We start from the raw sequence: 17670 nt of genomic DNA, 5'->3' as shown, positions 1-17670 counted from the left end.
CATCATGAACAATCTATTGAAATGGATACTTGCATAGTGGAGTCTTTTATTAAAACCTCTTAGTATGGAAATCCTGTTACCAGGATCAAATTCGGGGAAATCGGAGTGCGCCAAATTCAAAATACAAAATCGTAATATTAAAACATTCATGAAAATACAAGTGTCCTACATCATTTAAAAGCTTAACTGCTTGTTAATCCAGCCACTTTGTCAGATTTCAAAAAGGCTTTACGGCGAAAGCATAACATGCGATTATCTGAGTACAGCGCCCCACACACAAAAGCATTAAAAACATTTTCCAAACCAGCACAGGCATTACAAAAGTCAGAAATAGCAATAAAATACATCACTTATATTTGAAGATCTTTCTCTGTTTGCAATCCCAAGGATCCCAGCTACAAATCTAATGGCCATTTTGTTCGATAAAGTCCTTCTTTATATCCCAAAAAAGTCAGTTTAGCTGGCGCGCTTGATTCAGTAATCCGCCAGTTTCAAAATGCATATAAAGGAATTCCAAAAGTTACCAATAAACTTCATCCCAACAATGTTTCTAATCGATCCTCAGGTACCCTAATATGTAAATAAACAGTACAATTTAAGACGGAGAATAGTATGTTCATTACTGGAGATAAATAACGAAGTGCGTGCCCTCATGCAGACGCGCGCGCTATAATCCTACAGTCAAAATGGGAGCCACCTAGGAAAAACTACAAATACTATCTCATTTTTCAAAAAACAAGCCTGAAACTCTTTCTAGAGACTGTTGACATCTAGTGGAAGCCCTAGGAACTGCAATCTGGGAGGTATTTCTTTGATTTTCCCATAGACGGCAATTTCAATGAGTTGTGATCTCCAACGAAAAATCCAGTTGGATTCTCCTTGGGTTTTCACTTGCCATATCAGTTCTGTTATACTCTGAGACATTATTTTAACAGCTTTAGAATCTTTAGAGTGTTTTCTATCCAATACAAATTACATGCATATCCTAGCTTCTGGGCCTGAGTAACAGGCAGTTTACTTTGGGCATGTCAGTCATCCGAATTTCTGAATACTGCCCCTGGCTCTCAACAAGTGAAGGCATGTAGCTAGCTAATCAAACAATGAACCATAATCCCAACTCATGAAATTACTACCATGCATGAATCTGCAGGTAGCTAACCAACCAGGTTCAATGTTAGCTAGCTAACAGACTAACAATGTTGCCTATGGGCACAAATCCACCGTCGCTGGACCAGACAGGACTAGCAAAAAGAGTTCTTCACTGATGAGTCGTGGTTGTCTTACCAGGTGTAATGGTTGGATTTGCGTTTATCGTCGAAGGAATGAGTGTTACACAGAGGCCTGTAATCTGGAGTGGGATAGATTTGGAGGTGGAGGGTCCGTCATGGTCTGGGGCGGTGTGTCACAGTATCATTGGTCTGGGGCGGTGTGTCACAGTATCATCGGACTGAGCTTGTTGTCATTGCAGGCAATCTCAACGCTAAGCATTACAGGGAAGATATCCTCCTCCCTTATGTGGTACCCTTCCTGCAGGCTTATCCTGACATGACACTTCAGCATGACAATCCCACCAGCCATACTGCTTGTTCTGTCTGTGATTTGCTGCAAGACAGGAATGTCAGTGTTCTGCCATGGCCAGCAAAGAGTCCGGATCTCAATCCCATTAGCATGTCTGGGACCTGTTGGATCGAAGGGTGAAGGCTAGGGCCATTCCCACCGGAAATGTCCGGGAACTTGCAGGTACCTTGGTGGAGAGTGGGGTAACATCTCACAGCAAGAACTGGCAAATCTGGTGCAGTCCATGAGTAGGAGATGCACTGCAGTACTTAATGCAGCTGGTGGCCACACCAGATACTGACTGTTACTTTTGAGTTTGACCCCCCCTTTGTTCAGGTACACATTATGCCATTTCTGTTAGTCCCATGTTTGTGGAACTTGTTCAGTTTATGTCTCAGTTGTGAAATCTTGTTATGTTCATACAAATATTTACACATGTTAAGTTTGCTGAAAATAAACGCAGTTGACAGTGAGAGCACGTTTCTTTTTTTGCTGAGTTTATAAATTATAGCATCAATATAATCATCAGTCATGTCCCTGCTCCTCACCTTGGCAGGAAGACGCTCTCCACCACATAGAAGTCCTGCATGAGAACATCTCGGTCAGGTTTGGAGGTCAGGTTGCCCACTGTGTAGCCGATGCCCAACTGTATGGCCCCCTTCAGGGCTGACGATGTGGTCTGAGGGTCAGGGGCAACCAAACACACCAATTAACACATACATTAACGAATTAACAGCTCAATCACGCAACAAATCCATAAAACAAAAATATAAAACGCAACATGCAACAATTTCAAGGATTGTACGGAATTACAGTTCATATTAGGAAATCAGTGAATTTAAATGAATTTATTAGGCCCTAATCAATGGATTTCACATGACTGGGAATACAGATATGCATCTGTGGTTACAGATACCTTTTTTAAAAAGGTAGGTGAACTAGGTATAAACTCCAAAGAGCAAGGTAGCAAATTCCCAGAAGAGAGGCATGTCTTGTAAAGGTCAGTGTAAAATGTCTTGTAAAGGTCAGTGTAAAATGTCTTGTAAAGGTCAGTGTAAAATGTCTTGTAAAGGTCAGTGTAAAATGTCTTGTAAAAGTCAGTTCAGGAACATACAGTGCAATCAGAAAACAATGTCTGATTTTCTGAAACAAGCACGTTAACGTAATGAAATTGAAAGCCAGTTGATGCCTATGACACCGTCTTCGATGGCTTCAATAGTTCTGATAATGTCAAATTCATTACCTAGATGTTTCAAATCGACTGCATTAGGCCCTGGTTATATTGTGTGTGGCACAGAAATCCCATCACCACCGGTGACGTCTGATCCAAATGAAAATGTAGTAAAGCAGAGAATGGACTGTGAGGACAGCTTCCCATCATGTACGAACTGTGTAGAAGCAGGACATTGATAGGAGCTCATATGACAAAGGGTCACTTTAAAAGGCTTCTTGGGTCACATCAACAGGCTTCATAGTGATAAATGGTCATTCATTTCAACAAGCATTAAGAAACCTCCCTTCATGGTTGTCATAAAAGGCCAGTAGAATCCAGCCAGAGAGAGCAGTATATGGAGGGATGAAACTTTACCTTCTTGTATGTTTTCTCTCCGCTCGTGTTTCGAGACCCTCCCACTCCGTTTTCTGTGGTCGTTGACATCTGATGAGAGGACAGAGCAGAAGAAGAAAGGAACTCACTGGTCAAAGTTTAGAAACAAACAACGTTTCTTCAGGTGCTACTTTAGGTCAGTGGTACAGGAATAAAGTCAATTCACATTGACTGACTACAAAAGCTCACAAAGAGGGAGGTTTTTCCACTACCGTCTTTCTCAGGCTAGAGTACATGACCACATAGGCCTGCAGTTTGAGTTTGACTAATAGACCTGTGCAGATTGGTGAGCTACGCATTTTTCACTGCATCATCAGACACAGATACACAGCCACATTGTCTACATACGCTAGACATTGTCATGCTGAATTGCTCCTATAGGTCTTAATGTGACGATGTAAACTAACACAGTATATCTGCAGTATCTGGCAGTGATGCTTATCAATAAGACCCTGTAGACAGGAGTGTCCGCGTGAAGCAGGTATAATGAGCACACCCTGCTAAGTGAAGGTGTAATCAGTCACCCTGCTAAGTGAAACGTGAAGGTGTAATCAGTCACCCTGCTAAGTGAAAAGTGAAGGTGTAATCAGTCACCCTGCTAAGTGAAGGTGTAATCAGTCACCCTGCTAAGTGAAGGTGTAATCAGTCACCCTGCTAAGTGAAGGTGTAATCAGTCACCCTGCTAAGTGAAACGTGAAGGTGTAGTCAGTCACCCTGCTAAGTGAAACATGAAGGTGTAATCAGTGCTTCTACACCTGCATTGCTTGCTGTTTGGGGTTTTAGGCTGGGTTTCTGTACAGCACTTTGAGATATCAGCTGATGTACGAAGGGCTATATAAATAAAATTTGATTTGATCAGTCACCTTGCTTAGTGAAAAGTGAAGGTGTAATCAGTCACCCTGCTAAGTGAAATGTGAAGGTGTAATCAGTCACCCTGCTAAGTGAAACGTGATGGTGTAATCAGTCACCCTGCTAAGTGAAATGTGAAGGTGTAATCAGTCACCCTGCTAAGTGAAAAGTGAAGGTGTAATCAGTCACCCTGCTAAGTGAAAAGTGAAGGTGTAATCAGTCACCCTGCTAAGTGAAAAGTGAAGGTGTAATCAGTCACCCTGCTAAGTGAAAAGTGAAGGTGTAATCAGTCACCCTGCTAAGTGAAGGTGTAATCAGTCACCCTGCTAAGTGAAAAGTGAAGGTGTAATCAGTCACCCTGCTAAGTGAAAAGTGAAGGTGTAATCAGTCACCCTGCTAAGTGAAAAGTGAAGGTGTAATCAGTCACCCTGCTAAGTGAAAAGTGAAGGTGTAATCAGTCACCCTGCTAAGTGAAAAGTGAAGGTGTAATCAGTCACCCTGCTAAGTGAAATGTGAAGGTGTAATCAGTCACCCTGCTAAGTGAAATGTGAAGGTGTAATCAGTCACCCTGCTAAGTGAAATGTGAAGGTGTAATCAGTCACCCTGCTAAGTGAAATGTGAAGGTGTAATCAGTCACCCTGCTAAGTGAAATGTGAAGGTGTAATCAGTCACCCTGCTAAGTGAAAAGTGAAGGTGTAATCAGTCACCCTGCTAAGTGAAACGTGATGGTGTAATCAGTCACCCTGCTAAGTGAAATGTGAAGGTGTAATCAGTCACCCTGCTAAGTGAAATGTGAAGGTGTAATCAGTCACCCTGCTAAGTGAAATGTGAAGGTGTAATCAGTCACCCTGCTAAGTGAAATGTGAAGGTGTAATCAGTCACCCTGCTAAGTGAAATGTGAAGGTGTAATCAGTCACCCTGCTAAGTGAAATGTGAAGGTGTAATCAGTCACCCTGCTAAGTGAAATGTGAAGGTGTAATCAGTCACCCTGCTAAGTGAAATGTGAAGGTGTAATCAGTCACCCTGCTAAGTGAAAAGTGAAGGTGTAATCAGTCACCCTGCTAAGTGAAACGTGATGGTGTAATCAGTCACCCTGCTAAGTGAAATGTGAAGGTGTAATCAGTCACCCTGCTAAGTGAAATGTGAAGGTGTAATCAGTCACCCTGCTAAGTGAAATGTGAAGGTGTAATCAGTCACCCTGCTAAGTGAAATGTGAAGGTGTAATCAGTCACCCTGCTAAGTGAAATGTGAAGGTGTAATCAGTCACCCTGCTAAGTGAAAAGTGAAGGTGTAATCAGTCACCCTGCTAAGTGAAAAGTGAGGGTGTAATCAGTCACCCTGCTAAGTGACAAGTGAAGGTGTAATCAGTCACCCTGCTAAGTGAAAAGTGAAGGTGTAATCAGTCACCCTGCTAAGTGAAGGTGTAATCAGTCACCCTGCTAAGTGAAAAGTGAAGGTGTAATCAGTCACCCTGCTAAGTGAAAAGTGAAGGTGTAATCAGTCACCCTGCTAAGTGAAAAGTGAAGGTGTAATCAGTCACCTTGCTTAGTGAAAAGTGAAGGTGTAATCAGTCACCCTGCTAAGTGAAATGTGAAGGTGTAATCAGTCACCCTGCTAAGTGAAACGTGATGGTGTAATCAGTCACCCTGCTAAGTGAAATGTGAAGGTGTAATCAGTCACCTTGCTTAGTGAAAAGCCCTGCCAGTGGAACAGAGATCACGACCACATCTCTTGGTCATCAGGCAGTCATGGGGAGGTTTCAATCTCCAGACAGCCTCTGGAAGAGAAGAGAGGAAAGACTCCATTACATGATATGATTACAGAGTGAAAGAACAGCAGTAGTTTCATCTATTTCAAAACCTGAAGTGATTAACCATCCCGCAGCAAAGGATCTATTCTCTGAGAAGGCAAGACAATTGGGTATTTTTGTGCATTCATTAGTGGTGTTCCTGCTGTCAGTCACTCCACAATTCCCCCTCCTCACACAGCCAAACAAAAAGTCCCTGTGAGGAGCTCTGCTGTGGGGGGGAAGAGGAAAGAGGGGAGGTAGATGGGTGTGAGCAGCCATGTGTGCTGCAGTAACTGTGCTGGATAAATGACTCCACGTCAAGCAGAGTGACTGCAGACCCTCAGAGTGTACTACTGCATGAGGACTAATGGAACCTCAGCCAAGGCTCACTCACACACACACACACACACACACACACACACACACACACACACACACACACACACACACACACACACACACACACACAAGCTATTCACCATTCAGCCACACCATCAGCTTGTGTGTGTGTGTCTAACTAGAATGTATGTGAGTGTGAAATGAGTCTAAGTGCAGTTGTTTAATAAAGAGAGAGAGAAAAAGAGAGTGAGAGTGAAAGAGAGAGAGAGATGGTGGGGGCATTTACACAGCGAGATATTGGATATATTTCAGTGTTTTCTTTCTGTGTCTATTTCTGTCTGTTAACCTCCAGCTAAACCTGCAGTGGCCTCACCTCCAGCATATCAATGTACCCGCTACTCAGAGCGCAGCCCAGTCAGTCCACCCGCCATTATTACTTACATAAGCTTTGCCTGTGTGTCCCGCTGCAACCTATAAGCACTCCTCCTTATCAGCTCTGTGTCCAAACATATCTTACTTCATCAGGCATGTGTCCAATCAGGGCTCACTCTGGTGAGCCTTCATCCAATTAGCATTCTCTGTGTGTATGTGTTGTTCTTGTGCGTCTACACACGAGCGAGGAACCAAAATGTCAAATGTACAACTATGATGTCACCTGTCGCATACAGCTGGGCTTTCTCCCTCCCAAGTAGACATCATGTAAGGAAGTCTACCAGCCTCAAGACAGGGCAATTCCACAGTAACAGAGAAATGCTGAGACTAGGATTTTTCACTTTAAAATGTATACCATACAACAACAAATGATAAAGTAAAACAAACCATACAATTCTCTTCACAGGGACTTATTCTAACAATTTTCACTGAGCATTTTCCAAAAACACATTTACTTGAAGAACAGTGCTAAGCTTGGTAGCTGAATTACGTTTTTTTTTGGCTGATTTACAACCTTAATTTATTAAATATTAAAAATAGTCATTAATATCTCAAAATGACCCTTTTTGATTGTGTTCACTTTTAAGACGTATTGTTTGGAACAATATACTCTACAAGTATATCACATTCCCAGACTGGGCTCTCTGCTAATTCTGAAGGTAGGACACGTTTTATGAGCACCATCAACACATTGAATGGTCATTGGAATTTGCAATCCAAAAGGAGGGCTGTGATTGGTTAACCAATCAAATGTATTCATAAAGCCCTTTTTACATCAGCCGATGTTACAAAAGTGCTATACAGAAACACAGCCTAAAACCCCAAACAGCAAGCAATGCCGATGTAGACACACGGTGGCTAGGAAAAACTCCCTAGAAAGGCAGAAAACTAGAGAGGAACGGAGGCTCTGAGGGGTGGCAAATCCTCTTCTGGCTGTGCTAGGTGGAGATTTAATGACCTATAACGTTCATTTCTATGTATAAAATGGGTCATATCATTAAAAGTACCAGAGAGCCCACTCTGGAAAAGCGATGAGTTTGAAGATTGTATGGTTCCAGACAATATGTCTAAGACTCAGCTAAATCAAAAACAGTAGTTTTGACTGAAAATGTGTCTTTCAGAATGTAGACATACTCCATGTTAGAGCCCATTATAATGAGTATAACGACACCAAGGTGTCATGTAGTGTTCAGAGATCATAGGGTCTTACAGGAGGCATGTACAGGTCTAAAAAGAGCCTGAAATTGCCACTTTCATTATGATTCTCAAAAATGGTTTGTGATACAAATGTAAAAAGCATTTCAAAACATCCTTCCTCCCAATGAAGCTTCTATGTGAGAATTTCCAGAACAATCTGATACCAAAAATATTTTCAGCTCCGGCTGGCGTGAAATTGTCCTTGAAGAGGATTGTCAATTCTGGTTTTATTATTAATTGAAAATGTTATTGTGTGTGTCTGGACCCAAACAAAACACAAAGCAGGCGGACATTAAGAGGGGTAAGTAGCAGACAGACACCGTCTTTATCCTCAAACTGAAGCCTTATCGGTGCACCAGCTCTGCCGTTGCTAACAACACAGCAGCAACACACAGAGTAAATACTATTTGACTTGGAGCTGATGTCTGTGCTGTAGGGCAGGTTGGAGACACTGTCTGTATGTGTGTGTTCTCTGTGTGTCTGTGTGTGTTCTCTGTGTGTCTGTGTCTGTGTCTGTGTCTGTGTGTCTGTGTGTCTGTGTGTGTGTGTGTGTGTGTGTGTGTGTGTGTGTGTACACATTGGCTGTTGGCCTTCATGGGCAGCACTGAGTCATAACATGTTTATTCAAATGCGAATTGGAAATGCAATTATCATGAATATATCATGGAGGTCATGCTATTGCATAACATGTATAAAGAGCACAATTCACAGCCTCAAGGTCATTTCACCTAATCTGGCTAACACCATCTCTCGCTGTGTAGTCATGTGGGTCGCGCCAGCCAGGCTACATTTCACCAGGATGCTCGTCAAGAGAACACAAATACTGTGGAACCCTGAAGTGGGCAGTAATATTTGATGTGTGTCTATACAGTAACCTATATTATATATACACACATCGCATGCGACTCGTAATAAGACTGACCAATTAGCCTATTAAAATGCTCATCTGACATCATAAAAATAATTAGCAATACGCAAGAGACTATGGTTGAGTTACAGTCATAGGTAATGAAGAAACGTCTGAGAAGGAATTCTAAATATAAGTGTACTTAATTACTTTGTCAAATGAACAATAACATTATATAAGGCATGAAGCTTAAGTTACAAAGCATTACAAGGCATTATTCTAAGCATGTTCAAAGAGAGAGAGAGAAACAAGTAAGGAAGAACAATTCATCTAAAGACCCCTTCATAAGCATCAGAGTTGTTCAAAAGCTGAGTTGTTCACCCATAGTATTACTGTAAAGTGAACCTCCAATCAGATGCCAGACTTCCAGGATGTAACCTCTGCTTGTCAGAGGTGAGACAGTGGGGGTTGGAGAATTCAACACAGAAAAGACTGAATTCCTAAGACAACACAGAGGAAATTCTTGCATACAGTTGATAAGAAGAGTCCCTTTTGTTGCACCCTACACTCTGGTAATAATTATAACAACAACTAAATGTTTTCTGGTGCTGGGTCTGTCTGTCTGTCTGTCTGTCTGTCTGTTGAACATGAGGAATGTTAATTAGCCAGTCGGTCAGTCTGGCTTCGTGTGTCATTGTTTAGGGGACCTGGACTGTTGGCACTGCTGTGCTGGTGCCTCACTCCTACTCTCCCTGACTCCCACTCTCTCTTACACCACCCCCCCCAAAAAAAATCTCTCTCTCTCTATCCCCCCTTTCACTCTATCCCCCTCTCTCTCCCTCTATCCCTATCTCTCTCCCTCTATCCCTATCTCTCTCCCTCAATCACACCCTCTAATCCCCCATCCCTCCCTTCTCTCCCTCTATCCCGCCCTCCCCCTCTCTGAGGCTATCTGACCCGTGGTGTGCCCAGCCAGCGCTCCCTTCATCAGACCTTTTCCAAAACAATCCACGAGAGGCCCACAGCTGCAGAGCTGTTGTTCCCAGCTAAACAAAGAAAGGTGGATGGATAGCCCACTTTCAAATAGAAGCGTCATCTCATCGTTTGGTGCAACAGCAGCTGTTGAAACTCACTAATACCATTAACGCACAGCCAGATATTGAGTACATGGCTCTGATTTGATGTAAATTTTGTGATGTTTGATCTCAGAGCAGTAAGCTAAAAGAACAATCTCTCTCTCTCAAGGGCACTGCAATGTGGTTATAGGAACTTGATAAGAACTTTGCCATAATGTTGGGGAAATGCTGTGGACTAAATAAATGTGTACTTCCTGAGGTGAGGCAATGACACTATTCCTGAGCTACATAAGATAACGTAGCAGGTGGAATAGCCCAAGCAGAGAACTTATTTTATTTTGATATTTTACAAGTATACTTAAATAAAATACAAATTCATATTATACTGTATACTTCAAATACGAGATGTACTTTTCTAGCATATCTTAAGTCCCAAAAAAGTGTCCCAATTTAGATCATTTGAAATGTATTTAATAAATGTAAATGTTAATAAAACACTAATAAAGTCTACATTAAAATGCATTTAAAATGGTTCCAATTTAGATAATAAATAGACTTTAGGATATTTAAAATGAAGGACATACAGTACTTACAGTATATATTCAAGTATGATTTCAGTATATTTAAATATGTATTTTTCTGCTTTGGAGGATGGACTGCTGTGGTTTGGATTAGAATCAAATGGGTAAAAGGAGCTGGATCAATAATGAAGTACAGGCTCAGTACTTTAATGTAAAGGGGCCAACAACAATCAATCAGAATCAAATGGAACAGCACTGCTGCGTAGTGTGTGTGTGTGTGTGTGTGTGTGTGTGTGTGTGTGTGTGTGTGTGTGTGTGTGTGTGAGAGAGAGAGAGAGACAGATAAAAAAGAGAAGAGATAAAAGGCAGGGAGAGGGAGCCAATAAAGCACAGTTTAGGAGACTAGCTACAATCATCAATGAGATCTAAATAGGTTCTGCTCTGTGAGTAGTGGTGTGGGACGAGACGTAAACTGAGGCACTCAGTCTGCACAGCAGCGTAGATCCTCTGTAATAAGGCGTGAAGACACCCTTTCACTCCGACTCAAACTCTGTTTCATACACAACACTTCACACCTCAGATACGTGGGACAATACTCAAATGTAAGTGCGCACACATTTGTCTGCAGAGAACGTGAGGACTTCTGAGCAAAAACTTTTACACAACTGTATAGCTTCACACACAGTGACATACTGACGGAGATGTCTGGATATCTCCGCCAGGTCTCACACACTGGAAGTTTGACACAGTGAGGTGTGGCTGTGCTCTCACGGTCTCCATAACTCCAGGAGTTTATTTTTCCCCCATCAGCCTCACTCTATTCCCTTTCTCTCCTCCACTATATCCCTCTGTTCTCATGCACACACACATCCCTAGGGGGTTACTGTGAGACAGGAAAGAATATTGGTGATAATAATAATCCCATGTTACTGTGATACCTGACCCTCCTAACACAGAAACTAATACTATTAATACTGACAGAAGGAAGCAGAGAGATCCACTCACACGTCATCCACTGGGATTAAATCTGAAAGCCGAGCTGCTCTCAATGATGTGCTCTTGGCTTTTGCATCAAAGCTCATTAGTCGAAAATGGTCCAAATGTTTGCATAATAACGGCAGAACCTGTTGTTGAACAGCATAGCCTGGAAGACGAGCAGTAATCTCCAATCATAAAGTCATGAAGCAAAACAACACGTTTGACAGGACAACGAACGTGACAGACTTGCTACCAGGCTCAGCCCAGAGACCCTTCTTTTTCATTTAAACTACCACTATAAACCTTGAAACAGTGCATCTCATATCTCCACATCATCTCCGTGGAGGGATACTACAGAGCAAAGCTGGGTTATCCTCAGTCCCCTGACACTCTTGGATTACTGCAGCCGATAGAAGACGCCATGGCTAATCAATAGTGTGTCAGCAATGCAGAGAGCTGAAGACTGCCAGGCTGCCGTGACTTTCAACCCCAACTGAGGGATGTTAAACAAGCCCAGATGATTCCTGGCACAGACACAGTGAGTGGGCTACATGAAGAGGGAGCTTAGCCCCAGGGATCTACGGTATTAAGATACTTAATTGTAGCAATTGCTGCCTTGGCTAGGACACATCTACTAGAAATTCAAAAGAGATTCAAATATTGCTGGAAACGCCCTGGTACAATTAAAATGAGAGATTAAATTACCTCCAGTATATTTATACTGGCTTTATAAGATATCCCTTTAGACAACACTATCTCTCTGGAAGATACCTAAAAACACTTAACATATCCGATACCTCTTAACTACAGCAGAAGGTTTAAGGACTAAGTAAGAAGACAATCCTAGACTGATTAGGTCGAGGCTAACCGGGGTTGTTGTGGGCTCCCTCCCGTTCCCAGCAGACGCAGCAGCTGCCTGACCGTGTAAACTCTCTTTGTTCGTCGCTGGAGGTTCGCGCTTCACTCTCCTAATTGGGTACACTGTCAGACGAGGCCTTATGAAATTGGCCGAGCCCCCTCGTGTAAAATGGTCACTTCTGTGAAAATGTTCACAGAAGTGTTCCGTTTACGAAACAGATGCTGAGAAACAGAAACAGTTTTAATGAACCAGAGAAACCTAGCTGAGCTGAGGGAGGTATGACTAGATAGAATAATACTGCATAGGAGAAGTGGCATGGAGAGAGAGAGAGAGAGAAAGACTTCTGTCCTAGTTAAATACCATCTCAACTCATCACAGCCCACGATGCTTTGCCAAACACAAAGCAGCACCACTGCAGTCCTGTCCTGCCACTATTACCACATAGACCACACAACAAAGCTCATCCAGCCAATACAGCTTGAAAGGGAGAGAGAATGAGAAAAAGACCCACACACGAAAATCTACTGCGTCCATCTACGCACTACCTATACTGCGTCAGTGCCTCAAAAACCTCGACATAAGTACAGCATTGAACAATTTACAGCCAGTTCTGTAACCGTTCCACATTCTGCTAAAGAACGTTAGTGCCCGTCTGTGGATCATCTGGCATGCCCTCATACCACTCCTCTGAGAGAGGAACAAAGCTGCAGGCTAACTGTTCAGAACAGAAACTTAGTCCAAACTTAGTCCAACTAGCAGTGCTTAAAGGGATAGTTTGGGATTTTGACAATTAAGTCCTTTGTCTCCTTCCCCAGAGTCAGATGAATGCTAGCTGATCCCAAAGACTTCCAGTCTTTGTGTTAAACTAGTTAGCATTGGCTAGCACAATTACCTCTAACTCTGTGTCCAGTATGTCGCTGTCATACTGGACACTTTATCCACAAGTTCATCTGACTCGGGGAAGTAGATTAAAGGGCTTCACTACCAAAAATCCCAAACTATCCCTTTAAATGTAAACACAGACAACGCTGCTCAATTGAACAGAAAGCAGGGTTAAAGGTGTGAGATACATTATATAAAACATTAGCACAGAATAAGCACTCTATTTGAACTACCGATCCCGAAAACAGTTAATCTCACAAAAACATCTGTAAAGTCCAAACAGTTTGAGATACAAACTATTATGACCCCACCAGTGGCGGTCGGTGCCGTTTATGATGATAGAGGACGATTTTTTATGTTTTTTTTACGAGCATGGCTTTATTTCCATCACAGCATATTGGATGACTGTCATTCACATTCCATTCACCCAGAGCAATGTAATGTCGATAGGTTTAGGCTACTTCATGACACAAAAATTGTCCTTATACCCATCATGAGGTTGCTGCAACCTAGCCTATAAATGTGCACACAGGTCGAGAGAAAAATTTGAGTAATGAAGGTAACAGACAGTGACACATTCAATACCGCCTTGCACAATCTTGCCTGCACTTAGCTAAACTAGGGTGTAATCATTAGTCCAACAGTTACAAACAAGTTTCTATTGGACAAGTTCAGGTATGTTTACCCCCGTTTCGTTCCATTTAAGAAACATTTTTCAACAGAATCGGTGGAATGAATACACCCCCGACTACACACAAACACAGTTCACTTTCATAGCAGCCACATACAAACAGCACGATCACTTTGCTCATCGTATAATTCCTTCTCGCATCTAAGCGATCTCCTCCTCTCACCTCATTATCACTTCGCTTGTGGACTTCAGTGCATAACACATCAGCTGACTGTGACCAGTCGGAAAAAGCCTTTCCAAGGCAAATCATCATATAACAGCTAACTGCTACACACAGCCTACATCCTGGTCACCATTTTAGCTCAATTCAGTCAACATAGCTACTAGAACTAATGTGTTAATAAACCCGCTGCAATCATGCAGTACAGTGTAGGATTGAAACCATTTTGTTGACTGGTCGATTGTTTGTTTGATAGGCTGTTTGTCGACCGAGATTTCTTTAGTCGAGCAGTAGCAAAATATTTGTGTACAAGACACATGTCTGATTCGCACCGGTCTCAGTGGACGTGTGGAGGCCATTGGGATGACACAATCCATCACTCTAAGACGTGCTACTGAAATTTTATATGGTTATATTTTGTAAGAACAATGGCCCAACACTACCAAAAATAATATTATTTCATAACAAATTTCTTTCTCCCGCATTGGATCGTGGTCGCTGTCCGTGGTTCTGGAACGCATCAGTACACTGTTGAATTGGCGCCTTTCCTAGACCATGTTGCTATGTGCATAATGGCAAAGATGACCAGCATATTGGTGTTGAGAAAAAATGCGGTGGAGGCAGCAGCGGAGTTAACCTGCCCTTGCCTTAATTGTGTAAGAAAAGTGATGAGAGGAAACCATCTTAATTAGGTCTATAATCAAAAGCCTAACTGTTACATGTGCCTGGATTTAAACAGTTGAAGGTTTACATACACTTACGTTGGAGTCATTAAAACTTGTTTTTCAGCAACTCTATAGTTTTGGCAAGTCGGTTAGGATATCGACTTTGTGCATGACACAAATAATTTTTCCAACAATTGTTTACAGAATGGCAATTTCACTTATAATTCACTATCACAATTCCAGTGGGTCAGAAGTTTACATACACTAAGTTGACTGTGCCTTTAAACAGCTTGGAAAATTACAGAAAATTATGTCATGGCTTTAAAAGCTTCTGATAGGCTATTTGACATCATTTGAGTCAATTGGAGGTGTACCTGTGGATGTATTTCAAGGCCTACCTTTAAACGCAGTGCCTCTTTGCTTGACATCATGGGAAAATCAAAAGAAATCAGCCAAGACCTCGGAAAGAAAATTGTAGACATCCACGGGAACAATTTCCAAACGCATGCTGGTACCACGTTCATCTGTACAAACACCATAGGACAACGCAGCCGTCATACCGCTCAGGAAGGAGACACGTTCTGTCTCCTAGAGATGAATGTACTTTGGTGTGAAAAGTGCAAATCAATCCCAGAACAACAGCAAAGGACCTTGTGAAGATGCTGGAGGAAACGGGTGCAAAAGTATCTATATCCACAGTAAAATTAGTCCTATAATCGACATAACCTGAAAGGCCGCTCAGCAAGGAAGAAGCCACTGCTCCAAAACCAGGAGAAATGTCCTCTGGTCTGATGAAACAAAAATACAACTGTTTGGCCATAATGACCATCGTTATGTTTGGAGGAAAAAGGGGGATGCTTGCAAGGTCGAAGAACACCATCCCAACCGTGAAGCATGAGGGTGGCAGCATAATGTTGTGGGGGTGCTTTGCTGCAGGAGGGATTGCTGCACTTCACAAAATAGATGGCATCACGAGGAAGAATTAAGTGGATATATTGAAGCAAAATGTCAACACATCAATCAGGAAGTTAAATCTTGGTCGCAAATGGGTCTTCCAAATGGACACTGACCCCCAAGCATACTCTCAAAGTTGTGGCAAAATGGCTGAAGGACAACAAAGTCAAGGTATTGGAGTGGCCATCACAATGCTCTGACCTCAATCCTATAGACAATTTGTGGGCAGAACTGAAAAACCGTGTGCGAGCAAGGAGGTCTACAATCCTGACTCCGTTACACCAGCTCCGTCAGGAGGAATGGGCCAACTTATTATGGGAAGCTTGTGGAAGGCTACCCGAAACATTTGACCCAACTTAAACAATTTAAAGGCAATGCTACCAAATAGTAATTGAGTGTACGTAAACTTCTGACCCACTGGGAATGTGATGAAAGAAATAAAAGCTCAAATAAAATCACTCTACTATTATTCTGACATTTCACATTCTTAAAATAAAGTGGTGATCCTAACTGACCTAAGACAGGGAACTTTTACTAGGATTAAATGTCAGGAGTTGTGAAAAACTGAGTTGAAATGTATTTTGCTAAGGTGTATGTAAACTTCTGACTTCAACTGTAAATCATCCATATGTATCTACAGCAATAAGACAGATCTTGCTTTTGTTGCCTGTTTGAGTGTTTGTTTAAAAGCCTACTGATTCCGTGAGCACCAATACTCACGCAACCACAACAAGTTAGTACATTTATGAAACTGTTTATCCATGCCGTAATAAAAGTCTTTACACTTTATATTCGTTAGAACGCTGCCTCGTATTATTTATAATTAATTTGGTGTTGTTTACATTGTTCCAAATTGTCCGAAAAACAATGATCGATAATAATATAACCCTTCTTTTTCTTGATCTCCTTATTGTTATTACTATTATTGTTATGATCATCATTATAATAATAAATGTCATTATCATTAGTAGGCTTAGTATGGCAGCCTTGTATATATTAGTAGGCTTAGTATGACAGCCTTGTATAACCACCATCGAGTTGTAGGCCTAAGAACGCATCCTGTTTAGTCTTGTCATGACGTTGGCCTGGGGGTAGGTTTATGACAGTCATAAATACCTCTTCCCCCTTTTTCCTCTCTCTACCCTACTGAGGTTACATTTGCAAAACCCTTGGTTAACAGAGATTCTGGGAACATCAGAAGGTGGGGGGGGGGTGAACTATATTCTGGCAATCCGATCAATTGAACATATGCGGTGGTACTTAATGAATATGATGTCAGTTCGGTTGTCATCGGAAACATTCTCATCAATGATAAGATGACAAACTCTACAGTGGAAAGTCTACACCTCAGAGTTATTGGATTCACATGGAATTGTTGTTCAATTTAAATGTTTGAATATAAAATTATTTGTGGTGGGATGAAATGTGATTTTAGCTTTTAAAATGTGAGATTTGGGTTTTCATAAGATAGGGCTCTGCTCAATCAGTGGCCCGCCCCTGTGAAGGGACATGGGCTATAAAACTTTTCAAACACACCCTCCTCTCCCTTCCTATATAAGCCCTTGACAACACTATAAACTCCTGTTCCGAAGATGTGAGGACGACGGTCCTGTCAGAATGGTTCACATAACTACAGAAAGAAGCCAACATCAGCGTGAGCTTTGGTTGCGAATGGTATGAACTTTGAACTCTTATTCACTACAGAAGTGATACCTCCTAGCCGTTGAGTTAGCACCAGCAGATGCAAACGAGGATTAGGAAGGAACAGACAGAGTATCCCTTCTATAAAACAACGATGTTACTACAACGTATCCACTTGACCACCAGAGACATTCTTCAAAAGGACTCGGTTGGGCAACACGGCCTTCCATCTACCACCAACCTACCGAAGCTCAGAGTAAATATTTATTGCATTTTCCTTTTCCAAATGGCCGGTAATTTAGAATGCATAAGATACTGTATTTATGATAGCACAGCTTCTTTGTTCCTCATTCTTCCCGCTCTTTCACTCAAACCCAGCCCCTTTTCTTTTGTGTAACAAGCTGTCATATCTGTTCCGCCCGCTAGGGATGTTTTCCTTTATGACGTAATGTGTAATCAAGTTATGATTTAAATATGTGTAATTCTGTGTGATTAGTTAGGTATTTAGTAAATAAATAATTAAACCCAATTTTGTATTGCTGATTCAACTTTTTTGCCAGGGTTCGTGCAGATAACTAAGAATTTACAACTTTCAGATGAGACTAAATTAAGATGACAATTAATATT

The 17670-nt window shown here is 41.8% G+C and overlaps 1 protein-coding gene across 4 annotated transcripts in view; it reads right to left on the bottom strand.

Moving 5' to 3' along the window:
- Positions 1-17670, bottom strand: part of LOC118393317 (phosphatidylinositol 4-phosphate 5-kinase type-1 beta-like) — a 114476-nt gene that overhangs the window by 64234 nt on the left and 32572 nt on the right. Inside the window, exons 1-4 of one of the 4 annotated variants that reach the window (XM_052461672.1) lie at positions 12060-12170; positions 5693-5789; positions 3146-3214; positions 2106-2236 (exon numbers count right to left, since the gene is read on the bottom strand). In XM_052461672.1, the coding sequence (XP_052317632.1) occupies positions 2106-2236; positions 3146-3214 (200 nt within the window). In that variant the 5' untranslated portion in view covers positions 5693-5789; positions 12060-12170. Of the gene's footprint in view, positions 1-2105; positions 2237-3145; positions 3215-4026; positions 4037-5552; positions 5563-5692; positions 5790-12059; positions 12171-17670 lie in introns of those variants that run through there. The other 3 variants (XM_052461671.1, XM_052461673.1, XM_052461674.1) reach the window with 3 other exon arrangements.

The sequence above is a fragment of the Oncorhynchus keta genome, chromosome 14 (assembly GCF_023373465.1).
Source record: "Oncorhynchus keta strain PuntledgeMale-10-30-2019 chromosome 14, Oket_V2, whole genome shotgun sequence".
Classification (NCBI taxonomy): Eukaryota; Metazoa; Chordata; class Actinopteri; order Salmoniformes; family Salmonidae; genus Oncorhynchus; species Oncorhynchus keta.
The sequence above is the reverse complement of the archived record's forward strand: the minus strand, read 5'-3'. Positions and strand labels throughout refer to the sequence as shown.